Below are 12334 nucleotides of genomic sequence, written 5' to 3' on the forward strand. Positions count from 1 at the left end.
TACTGTGACAAGAAATTAACAGCTTGTCTGAATGTAGTGTATTTTAAACTATAGTATTCAGTAGCAGACCAAATTCCTAAATTAATCTCTTTTGACAAGACATGCTTCTCTAACATTTGCTTAATCTATTCAAGGGAATGGTAGACCATAACCATACCATGTACACTTTCCTTGTCAGAAATCAAAAAAAAAAAAAAAAAAAAAAATCCTACCCACAGTGGTATTATCATGTTACTTGATAGTGTGGCTGGTTGTCCTAGTGTAGTTTTCATTTGTTGTCTGATTTGTTTTGGGTTAGTTTGTTTTTAAAAAGAACCAAAACCTATAATGGTGTGGGTTTTGTTCTGCTGTTTTTCTTAATAAAATGGCAAATGGTATGTAAGCAGGTCAGGGATAGATGTTGTATATGCAAGTACTCTGTTTCTTGCACTTTGTAGAAAGGCCTTGCTTTTTTTCTTCATCTTACTGAATATCTATTGAAATTGCTTTAATCTGGTACTTTGCATCTATCCCTTAGTAAGCTATGCTAAGACAAGATACATTGCCCGTTAATTAAAGTGTAAGCATCCTCTACTCTCTCTGACATTACTTGTTACTGTTTGGTTTTTTTTTTAATAAGTGATTTCCCTATGAAAAAGATTTCTATATCCTTGGCTCACAAACCTATGCATTTTTTTAACTGCTCTCATCTTTCAATGGCTCAGTTTTTTTAGTTTGGGTTTTTCTCTGTGTGTGTAGTTTTATGGGTAAAGAGGGGTTGCTGGAATTTAATTCAAGGCTGTGAGGTTTGAATCTTGTGTGGCTTTTTTAATGATAATTTTAAACAATGCAGCAATTATCTTTTTTCTTAATTTTTTTTCCCTAGCTGAATTTTTTTTTGCAGCTGAAAGCACAATATTGCTTTGATCCTGCCCTTGGTAATCTGTGTGTCTAGATTATACTGATGTTTTGTGCAGTTGTAAATCAGTTCAGGGACGCAGACTGAACATAAGGGAGACAGAAACAACTCTTTATCTAAAGCTTTAAAAATTCCTTTGCAAATTTTGAGAAGCATCCCGTCCAATTTTAAATTTAGCTTCAGCTCCTAAGACATGCTTGGGTTTGGAAGTTTTCTTTTTTTTTTTTTTTTTTTTTTTGTAGTTTACATGGGTAAATTTGAAATGTCTGTTCCTCACTCTTTGATATTATTACAAAATAAAGTTATATGGCAGTCTGGTTATTGTTAGGCTGTAGGTTCAGTGTTAGTACATTTCAGAGATCCATACAATGTAAGAGAAACTTCTTGTCTCTGTTTTGTACACATTGCAAAGTACAGGATGTTCCATGACCCAGCTGTCTCATGGCATTTGACCTTTAATCATGTCACTTACCTTGTGCTCCTTAGAGTGGTGACAGGTGAAACTCCCATGCTTCTTGATATTACTTAGTGTTGCTTACAGCAAGTACCTGTAAGTAACAATAGCAAGGAGCAAATCGGGTAAAAAAGGAGAATGCTGTTCCATGGCTTGTAATTTTGTTTAGATTCATAGCTGTAAATAGCAACTTAGTGATCCATCAGGAATTAGGTAAAGCTAACAATCTTCTGTACTTTTTCATGGGAATTCAAATAAATGGGGTAAACTTGGCCTCTGCTGCACTTCTCACTGTTAAGAGTTACACACCTGTGCCAAGTTAGATGCTATGTATCTTCAGCATGTTAGTAGTCTGTATATATACATATATATGTAAGTAGTGGCAACTCGGAAAATCCAGATAGCGAGTTTAATCATGCTAAAAAGTCGTTCTGTGTTCTAGCTGTGTGGACAGTTACAGTAGGAAAAAAGGAGCTATGGGGAAAAAGGAAAACAAGACTGGCTTGGGAGTAATTCTTACTTGACTTTTAGGACTAATGTTCAGTTTTCCAGATTACTATAACAAGTATGAACTTGTACTTTGATTGTTCTTGTTGTTTTTCTCTTAAGTTTTGTCAAAATGCAACTGAATGTGTTGCTGCCTGTGGGCAGTGAACAGGTATGTGCTACTTAAAATGTGCTTTAGGAATTTGGTTGAGGTTTGTTTTGTTTATTTCCACACTGTCTTAATGCAGCAAGAGTAACCTTTCCTAAAAGAGAGTAATAAAGTGGATACTATTTTAATAAAAGTTTTATTTGTATCTGTTGTGCCAGTAAATCACATCAGTGCAAATACTGGTTGGTTGCAGACCAACAGAAGGTCACACTGAAGTCTAGTTTCTGGACCTTATATATTAGGGTAATCTCCTTTACTCAGTTTTCATGTTCCTTTTTCTTTTTGGTACATGGGGATTTAACTACAGCAACCGAGTAAGCTACGTGACCTTTTCACAGTAGCTGGTTTCTGGTGTTCTTTCAAAGCCTGAGCAATATGGGTAGAGGCTTATCGACCTTGGAAAAATGTTTTCCTTCAGGAGATAGGGAAGAAGGAAGGCAATGTTCCCTGTTTTTGCCTCTCCTGGTCTCTGTCTCCTTCCCTCTCTTTTTGGTCTGGTTAAGTAGGCTTTGCAGGTGCATGTTTGCCACACCGGCTGAATCCTCTCTAACTATCTCTTGCAAAGAGGTGGGTGATCTGCAGTCTAATCTGTCACAGTGGCTCACTTAATACTTTGGACACATCGGTGTGTGTTTTGCTGCTGGAGTGGGAAACGCTTAAGCTTTCTAGATGATATGGTTGGGGTTTTTTTTGTTAGTAGGATGTTAGTCTCATGTAGCTCTTTTTTAAAGATGATGAAGAAAATAGGAGAGTGAAGCTTAGAAGTATCTATTTAACTTTTCCATGAGCCTTTACAAAGCAAGTATCTGCAATTTTTCAAATAGTTGCATCTAACGTATGTACAATGAGATGAAGCTGTGTCTAGGCACAGAGAGAAAATCAGAATGTACCACCAAAGTGTTGTCTTTTTCTGTTAGCAGCATATGGGTTGCTACAGTGAAATCCTAACTTGTAAGGTCATGAACGTAGAGCTGTTGTTGATGTTGTTCAGCATAAACCAGAATATTGGTTCTCAGTAACACGTTACCTTGTTTTTCCAAGTCTAACTTAGACAAGCTAGTAGTGTGGATACTGCGACTTTGACATATGAGAAAAGCTACTAGGCTAAAAGCTTTAGTTACACAGCTTACAGTAGGGGTAGTGCTATGCAGCAGTGTTGTTTGTTTGTCTGACAAAGATACACGGGCAGTGTTGAGACCTCTACTACAAGAGTAGCTTAAATAAAAAATATTTTTCATGTTTACTTCATCAAGAAAAGGGTTGGGGGAGAAACTTAAAATAAGGAACTACTTACATTTTTTATTGGTTAAGTTTGGTAGATCAAGTTAAGAGGTCTGTTGTCACATGCTGAAAAATACTGAATTAATGCTGAATTACATAGCATTCTGACAAAGATGTGGGCAGTCAGTGTATTAAAGTGTTGCTTTTTTGTGTCCAATACACTAAAAATTATTCTTAAGTTTTTTATTTTACGTGGATTATTTTTAATTTAATACCTTTGAAAGATTTTTCTTTGTTAGCTTGGAGTCATGTCTTCTCCTTTAAATTGTTCTCTTGCCTTACATTGTCCGGATTCAAGGATTCTTTATTTTTAATGTTTAAGCCCGATTTTCTTCTAAGGAAGCAATTGCTCTTCCTGTTTGTTCGCAAGCTACTCAGTTTTTTAATTGTTCTGGTTCACAGTAGTTGGTTTTCCTATCAGCTTCAATCTTAAGATGCAACATCGGCTGTTTCTTGCCTAGACACTCAACACCCTGGGAGGGAGGGGGTCCATATGTGTGGTGGTAGTAATGGAAAACTTGGGCTCTTGAAGGCAAAAGTTGAGAAAACTAAAGATGCATGTGTAGCAGAATTAGTTGTTGCAGTAGTAATGAATTTCATCTCTTAATAACATTGGGTGCTCACTTCTTTGGAAAGACTGTAACCATTTAAAATGTGAAAAATGTGAAATTTTGTTCTTTTTGTTCTTTCTCTCCTTAAGGGCGTTTTTGGGACCAAAGGACATATTCCCTTACTCTGAAAATAAAGATAAATATGGCAAACCAAATAAAAGAAAGGGTTTTAATGAAGGGTTGTGGGAAATTGACAACAATCCCAAAGTGAAGTTCTCTCAGCAGCAGGTAAGTTATGCTATACTGTTGGGGAAAAAAAAAGGCAGTGAGTGTTGCCTTGCTGCAGGGTAATGAATTACTGTTGTTGTTCAACCACGGGTTAGACCAATTTATTTTTTTAATTTTTTGTTTTTAATTGATCTCTAGTATTAATAGCATAAAAGAGATGGGGTGTTTAACTGCGGATATCTGTTTATTATAGGAAGCTCACGAGGGGTCGTGTTAACAGTTTCAGAGCACAAGGCTAAAAGTTTAACACTTGTTACAGTACCCATCAAGTTTTACTTACAGCTGTATATATACTTATTTATTTATACTTACAACTATATATATGCCTAAGATACTTATCTTTGGAACTGTACAACTGTCCTTGAAACATGGTAGTTTTTTTGGAATCTCAGGCACTTGACTTCTTTCTGTCCTCTAAACCCAAGTGCTTTTCTCCACAAGTATCCTTGTAAGATTTCAGTACATGTTTTCTTAGCATACAGTATTTTCCTTCTAGCGGTTGGAAGCAAAGTGATGCTTGCCTTTTGGCCCCAAACTGTCATGTGACTTGCTTGATTAAATTTTTGTCCATCAGTAGTTCCTCATTTCTTGCCCTCTTGGTAATTCTTCCAAGCTTGAACTGGAGCTATGCAGTGCTACCCTTAAAAAGACCCAAATTTAATCTGAAGATAAATTGTTTCTCTCATTTTGTCTTTGCCTACCTGCTCTGAACATTCTATAGTCTCTTGGTTTTGCTATGTACACTGGACCCACATCACATACTGGGTCTTCTAGGCAATGCTGCAGTAATAAGAAAAAGAATTGGTATATTTTGGTATTATTTGCTGCTCTTAGACAACGTGCCAGATTGCCATGTTAGCAGCAGTTAATCCCTGCTTCATAAGATATCCCAAGTTACTATGTTTCTAGTTTGAAGGAGAACATGGATAAAGAGTTAAGGAGTCTCTGAAGTAGAGTCAAGAGATAAGATGATGTACTCCAGATGTACACTTTTTCTGCCCTGGGATATGGAAAGATGCTAATCTCATCACAGTGGGAAGGACTGTATTAATGAGGGGCAGAGTCTTTCTGCTACTGTAAAATATGAGTTGGTATACCTTCTCGCCATTTTCTTTGTGACAGTTTAGGAGAGATGCTTTGTGGATGGCTGAGGCAGTTGTGAACTGTAACTGAGTTGTATGTTACCAGTCGTTCTAACAAGGTGAAAGTCTTGGTGTAAACAGTCAACAGTAATAAGCTTGTCTAATATTTTGTTTCACAGCAGGAATCAGTACCTTCAATTAAACAGTGCTCTGGGTTGCTTTTGTAGCATCTCAGACAGTCCTAAATACATTTTCAATTGCAAATACGCAAAACATGCTGCCAAGAAGTACATACAGACTGTTTTCTTAGGCTAGCAGCTTTTCTGTGGGGTAGTCCTTTCCACCTTTTGAATTCCTTTCAGATACTTGACTTCAGCTTTGGTGATAGGTCTTTCATGGGGTCTTTCTGTGAACTGGTCAGGTTCTGCCTAGAGCCATTGGGTTGTTCTTTGCCATTTTTTCCTTGCTATTTCTTTATTTTTAAAAAAAAAAAAAAAAAAGTTTTTCTTTCCAGAGGTCGCTTTAAATCTGTTCCTATGAGTGAGCCTTAAAATTACTGGAAGAAGAAACTTCTCTTAGTAGGGATATTTTAACTGGAGTACTGTGTTCAGTTCTGGGCTACTCAGTACAAGAAAGACATGGACATACTGGAGATAGAGTCCCACAAAGGGCTACAAAGATGATGGACTGGAGTACCTCTGCTGTGAGGAAAGGCTGAGAGCGCTGTGACTGTTCAGCCCTGGGGGTCTCAGGGATGATCTCATCAACGTATACAAATACCTGAAGCAAGGGTGCAAGGAGATGGAGCCAGGCTCTTTTAGGTGGTGCCCAGTGACAGGACCAGAGGCAATGAGCACAGACTGGAACACAGGAGGTTCTCTCTGAACATTAGGAAGCATTTTTTTTACTGTGAGGGTGAACAAGCACTGGCACAGGTTGCCTGGGGCAGCTGTGGAGTCTCTATCCGTGGAGATACTCAAAAGCTGTCTGGACATGGTCCTGGTCAGCTGGCTCTGGGTGGCTGTGCTTGGGCAGGGGGGTTGGACCAGATTGAATTACAGAATGAACGAAGTAATGCAGCAGACTTGCACAAATTTTCTTCTGAATTTTCACCTTAACTTTAGAAAGCCTTTCTTTTGATACCCTTCTCTTTCTATCCTGTGTTATGCATTGTTAAAAGCAAGTTTTATCTGGAGCAAATCAAGCCCTTAGGATTTAGCCAGCTCTTGTTTTGACTTGCGGGCAGTTCTCGTTGGTGCTAAAGTAGTAGATCTGCGAACAGCTGAGTAGATTTGACATTCTGTAAAATAAATCGGGATGTAAAACAGCCAGTAAGGGTCTCCTTCAGAGATAGTTTCTTTGAGCATCCTTGATGATGTCAGGTCAGTCAGTCGTGGATCTTCCATGTTTTTTCACAAAGCACTACCTACTGGGTTTAATTCTTAGAACTGAAATATTATGTCACTGTTCCACCAAAGATTATAGATAAGATGGAGGAACATTGCATTTTTCCAAGTCTAAGAAAATTGCAGTGTGATATTTGGATTTTGTTTTGGTTTTACTTGTTTCAGCTTATATGCTGAAATGAGCTCTATTTCTTCAGTACTTTGCAGGATAGCATACAGTTCACAGTGGTGAGACTTGAGGTACCTTATCTCAGGTTCTTGAGTTCCCTTGGCATTTGATTATGTTGCAGCTTTCCTGTTCATCGGGATGTTGCCTTAGCATCCTATTATCAAAGCTGGAGAAACAAGTGCATAAGGTTTCTCCCTCCTAGTAATAAGGGAAGGATGCTTATCTGCTCGATAACAGCCTCTGTGGCTGTCTTAATTAACAGCTAAGGGTTTTTTGAGGGGTAGGGCTTCTGGATGTTTTACTTGGAGAAGGAAAGGAAGTTTAAGGTGCTTGTTATAGATACTTAGACAGTTTTATTGGGAGTTTATGGAAAGTTTGTACCTAAGGGCAGCAGAGTGGTTGAAATTGGCTTCTGAGGCCCCAGCTTCCCATCTTTGCCAATGAGGGGTATGGTATAGGCAACAAAACGCTCATGTCAGGGGATTTGGCACAATTAGCCAATCAACATAAGCTTTTTGTTACTGATTCTGGTAACGAGAAACAAAGACAAACAGAGAAACATGCCTCCGCTTCGCTCCGGCCACCTCTGCTGCTCCCTCGCTGGTCTCCAGTCCCTTCACTGCACATCAAAGTCAGTACCTTGGGTGAGGCAGCAGTGGTGGTGCAGGAGACTAAGGCTGGTGTGTAGTGGTTACTTTGCTTTTGCTTTTCCTTGTTTCTTGCCCAGTGGCTCAGGCAAGGTCTTCTCTGTGGGCTGCAGTCCCCTCAGAGCTGTCCCTTCTATCCCCTCTCTGCCCCTGCTCAGGCAACTCCTGTGGGCTGGAGCCTGGCTTGGGTGACTCCTCATGTGCCTCCTTCCTGATGTCCCTCCTGCCCTGGCATCTCTTTGCTTTGGTGTCCCTTGTGGGCATCTTGTCTGTTGGCATCCCCCTTCTGCAGCATCTCTCCAGCCCTTCTTGGGCAGCTGCTCTTCTCCTCAGTGACTCTCTTTCCAGTGGTTGTGTTGGCAGAGGCACCATGTGCTCTCTGGTGGGTGGTGCTTGGCATGGGTGGGTGAGTTTGCCCATTGCCAAGCCAGCTGGGACCTGTTGTGACGGGCTCTGGGCAGTCCCAGATGAGTTTCTACACAGGTTGCTGGCAGCTGCCGACGACACTGGCCAGCTCTTTTCCCTGGTGCAGTGTGTGAGAGAAGATCAGTGTAGGGATCAGGCAGGGAGTCATCTCGACAGTGAAGACAAGTAGTTGGTTATGAAGACTGAGAGGAAAGGTAACATAAGTTTACTGATAGGTGAAGACACTTTTTCCAACAGTAATTTAAAGTAGAATAGTGTATTATGGCCTACGAATATGTTGCAGTATCCGGTACACCTTGGTGAATGGACAAATTTTTTAGCTGGGGTCTTAGAGACGAATGAATGTATCTTAAGATATTCCTTGATCTCAATATTTGACCCACATACAATTCTTTGATTTAAAAAAAATACTCTTAAGTGAAGCACAGTTACTGGACAGTAGCAGGGAAGACAGTTTAGTTGTCAGAGCCTAAAAATTCAGGGTGAGTAGATAATTCTGTGCTTGGCCACACAGCAGGTAAGGTCAGAGGTGAGTGGGTAATCACATGGAGATGTTGGTAAAATCGAACTTTTATTCTGCATACAAGATTAATATCATAGTGACAGACTTGTCAGCTATTCATATAGAGGGATTCACTTGCAATTTATTTTCTTTTTTTATCTCCTTTTACTGGGCATATTTTGTCTTGGTAAGTCCTTCTGAGAGCCACATTTTCTGTTTAACTGCCAGAACTGGCTGGAATGTTCTGAAAGCAGTATTTATACTTTGCAGATGCTGCTTGTAACTGCTAGTAAGGGAGGTGCAGGGCAGAAGGGAGCTTGTGGCTTGGGCTTAAATCCAAACCCACTTCCTCAGTGAGAGAAAAATTAAAGAGTCAGGAGGGTTCTGCCAGCTTTGTTTGAAGGAGCTAATAATTAAGAGTGAGAATGCTATCCACAATGTAATGGAATAAAAAAGTAGTTTTGGCTTTACTTTCTCTATTTCCGTGTTTTTAACTTTAATTCTTTGGCCTTTATTATTATCTCTTTTCTTTTTGTCGTGTTTTCAGGAAGAGGTAGTTGGCTGACTTAGGATTGATAGCTCATTTGAAAACGCACTTCTTGGCAGTAGTGTCACAAGTTGTATTTGACCAAAACAAACTTTTTTTTAAAAATTATACATAAGAAAAACCTCACATTGCAGTATTTTTAGTGTGAAAACAAGTTGTTACAGCATTAGAGCTTGAAAGTTTGATAATGAAAATGCAATTTAAACTGAAAAGTGTGGAAATTAATGAAATAAGATATGTTTTAATATTCTTGTAGTTCTAATAAGGTGTTCCTTAGCATGATACTTTCTTCAGTAATGTACAGGTGGCAGAACAGCTCTCAGTATTATTACTCTGTAGTTCAGGAAGGGATTTAGATCTCATTTTTGGTGGTTTTATATTGAAGTCCCATCCAGCCGTTAACACTCCTATCAAAGAAACTGTTCAAGAAGGCAGTCAGGAGCCTGCTGAGGGGAGTGAAGAAAAAGCAGGAGCCAAAAGAAGAAAGTCTTCTGTCCCAAAAGTAAGTGACTGAATTCGTGTTTTGTTCTACCAGAAATGTTTTTAAGTCAGAACTATACTGCCAAGTTTTTACTTAAGTACTTTACTGTTGTAACTGCCTGGCCTTTGCTTCTTTTCAGGCGTACATATAGTAATATTTTTGTCCTTCTGTATTCCTTTTAAGGTGCTGTATGTGTTTTTGAAAATTTATTTCTTTACCGGTCTGTATTTCTAAATCATAATGCACTTAAACTAAATTCATACAGTACTTCCTAGGCAGGAGAAGGTGGAAATGATCACCAAGGTTTAGCTTTAAGTTTCCCTTTCTGTTTTTGGAGACTTTTTAATATCATAGGCAGGTATGACTCTCTTTCAATTATGTCAGTTTTTGTTAAAAAGCCTAACAGAGCATTAGCTTTTGTCTGGGCTGAAAGGGCTCTTCAGTGTATTTGCCTGAACAGATTATAATAATCAGTCTGAATTAGGCTGTAGTACTAAGGGACTAATTAGGATATAAATGGATATAAAGCATTTCATAGCTGTATCAGTTGAACTCTTGAGTCAGGAAAGTATCTGAGTAATCGGTATAGAGTAGTTTCTATGGACAGAGTTTAGTTTCTTTGCTTTGTAAACGTGGGCATACCTTAGAATTGTTCTGAAACAAGATTGTGTTCTCTTTAAATATATTGTATTCACACTAAGAAAATGCATTTCTGTCTGAAACATCTCTGTTTCAGCTTACTGGTGCTGTACATAGTTCGTACTGTAAGAGGTGAACCTTCCTAGCTTACTGTACACTTAGTGATACTAGTGTAGCACCCTTCTTTGAACTTTCTCAGTCCTTGGATGTTTTGGGTTTTGTTCATGTGGGGTTATTTTTCATACAGCGTGGAAGGGATGTTGTGTGTCATCTCGGTTTTTTTTAAGGATAATAGAATCCTAAGATGACAAAAATTGTGATGCAGGTGGGATTGATCCATTTATGGTATCTCATTTATTTCTAACTCATTTCTGGAAATTACTGCTCTACAGGGTGAGCAGTGCCCTTAATTTAAAGCATCAAACTATTTTGAATAGACTTGCCTTAATTCTCACTGGTTTGCTTTTGATTATTTGCCAAGAATTAATGTAGGTTTTCTGTAGGTCTCGCTGGCTGTCCTTTAGTATTGATTCACAGTTGCAACTGAAGAATTTACAATGTGTCAAATAAATAGTGGATGTTCCTTAAGTGGGATTACTGTTTAGTAGCTGTAATAGCTTGTTTTTTCAAGAGGAAAAAAGAACTTTGATTGGAGGGGGGGTGGGGGGAAATTAGTGTACTGGTAGTACACTGATAGATTATGTTGAGAGTTGTTTTGATGAGTTGGAGACTGCAGAGTTACTGATGGGTTATTTCTCCCAACTTCTTACTGCTTAGAGTGTTCCTTAATTTAGTACTTCCACATGTCAAAGGTCAGTGTGATTTGGGTTCTGTCAGCTATACTTTAGAAGCACTCTTCCAATACGTTATTTCCTGGTAGTATTAGTAAACCAGTGCTGTTCTTCCTTCTTGCCCGTGCACACTGCTGATAAAAGCATTTGTTCCTCACCATTTGCTACTGCAAGGGGAAAACTTCTTTTAAACTGGACTGGTTCATCAGTTTACTTCACTGAATTTATGCAGCAAGCAGCATGTGCTAGTGGGGACAGCAAAAACTTAAGCTTCATGTTTCTCCTGAAAAGTGCTTTCAGGCTGTCCTGAGCTGGCACTGTGAAAGAGAAACAAGACCCAAGAGCCGTTTAAACACAAAGATGGAATGGAAGATCCTGAATGGGTCCTTCTAGGTAGATTTCTGTAATTAGGCTTGATCAGTTAATCAGTTTAAGGCAAAATATGGAGCAAATTTACTCCTTTTCTTTTGATACTAATATAGCTATGACATTCTTTTAACCGGTCATGGTACTCTGGTTTTCCTGTGGTTTTAGTGTACCCGTGATTTGTCTGTCTTAAAGTTGTGATCTGTAAAAAGACTCAGTGATATTACATCTTCAAGTAATTAGGAATATTGCATGATAGCCTTGTGCCTGAGTTGCTTTGTTCAACGTTGAAATTTTAAGAACTGTAGCTACTTTAAAAGGGAATTTCACAAGAGGTGCCTGCAAGTGGGACAAGGCAATAGCATTAAAGTTGAGAGAATTAACTGAAGATCTAAAAAACATGCACATACATAAGCTGCAAGGAAATGCTGATTATTTTCACGTAAATTATTAAAACTCTTGATTTTTCAAGTCTTAACTGCTCACTGAAAACAAGAACTAGTATTTTAAGGTTTAAAAAAAACCCAACAAAACAGGAAAAAAGGCATAGATTAGATTACACCAATTACCACTAATTACTATCTCACACATGATAAAACAACTTGTTTGTGGTCTGTTTACTACAATAATTCTTTGTTTAGTAGAAAGATACTCTTTGCTAAGTGTGGTCTGTGACTTAGATATCCATCTGTATGTAATAGATAAACAGTCATCCAAATGCATCTTGAATGTTGGCATGAATACTTAGAAATACCCATGTAATGGTGATATGGTGAAAAAGTGTAGTTATGTTATCATGAACACAAAGTGGAATTTAAGTTTCACCATAGTACATTACTGTATTCTGACCTGTTCTGACAGCCGTCTGCAACCATGTACTGGAGAAAGTGGTCCTGCCTTAAGCTTTTAATGTGTACATAAGAAAGGAGTGTATCTACAGACTTAAATATTTAAAGTGAAAAGCTGCCTGATGGTTATTAGTGTGTTCTCTTTTCATTATGAAATACTTTTTAATGCATTTTCTTTTACTCTGTTGACTCCCTTTGCAGTTATCCCCTAAAGGGGATAATAGCTCAACTGCAGAAACTGAAACAGAAGAAAAGGAGATGGATACTTCAAAGGAAGATGATCTACCTTCTGAAAGTAAAGAA

At 38.5% G+C, this 12334-nt stretch overlaps 1 protein-coding gene across 3 annotated transcripts in view; it reads left to right on the forward strand.

Annotated features, from left to right (window-relative positions):
• PSIP1 (PC4 and SFRS1 interacting protein 1) overlaps positions 1–12334 on the forward strand; it is a 34989-nt gene that overhangs the window by 2131 nt on the left and 20524 nt on the right. For all 3 annotated transcript variants that reach the window (XM_030003239.1, XM_030003240.2, XM_041121012.1), the window contains exons 4-6: positions 3989–4127; positions 9292–9408; positions 12233–12334. In XM_030003239.1, coding sequence (XP_029859099.1) covers positions 3989–4127; positions 9292–9408; positions 12233–12334 — 358 coding nt within the window. The remainder of the gene's footprint in view (positions 1–3988; positions 4128–9291; positions 9409–12232) is intronic.

Source organism: Aquila chrysaetos, chromosome Z (assembly GCF_900496995.4).
Source record: "Aquila chrysaetos chrysaetos chromosome Z, bAquChr1.4, whole genome shotgun sequence".
Lineage (NCBI taxonomy): Eukaryota > Metazoa > Chordata > Aves > Accipitriformes > Accipitridae > Aquila > Aquila chrysaetos.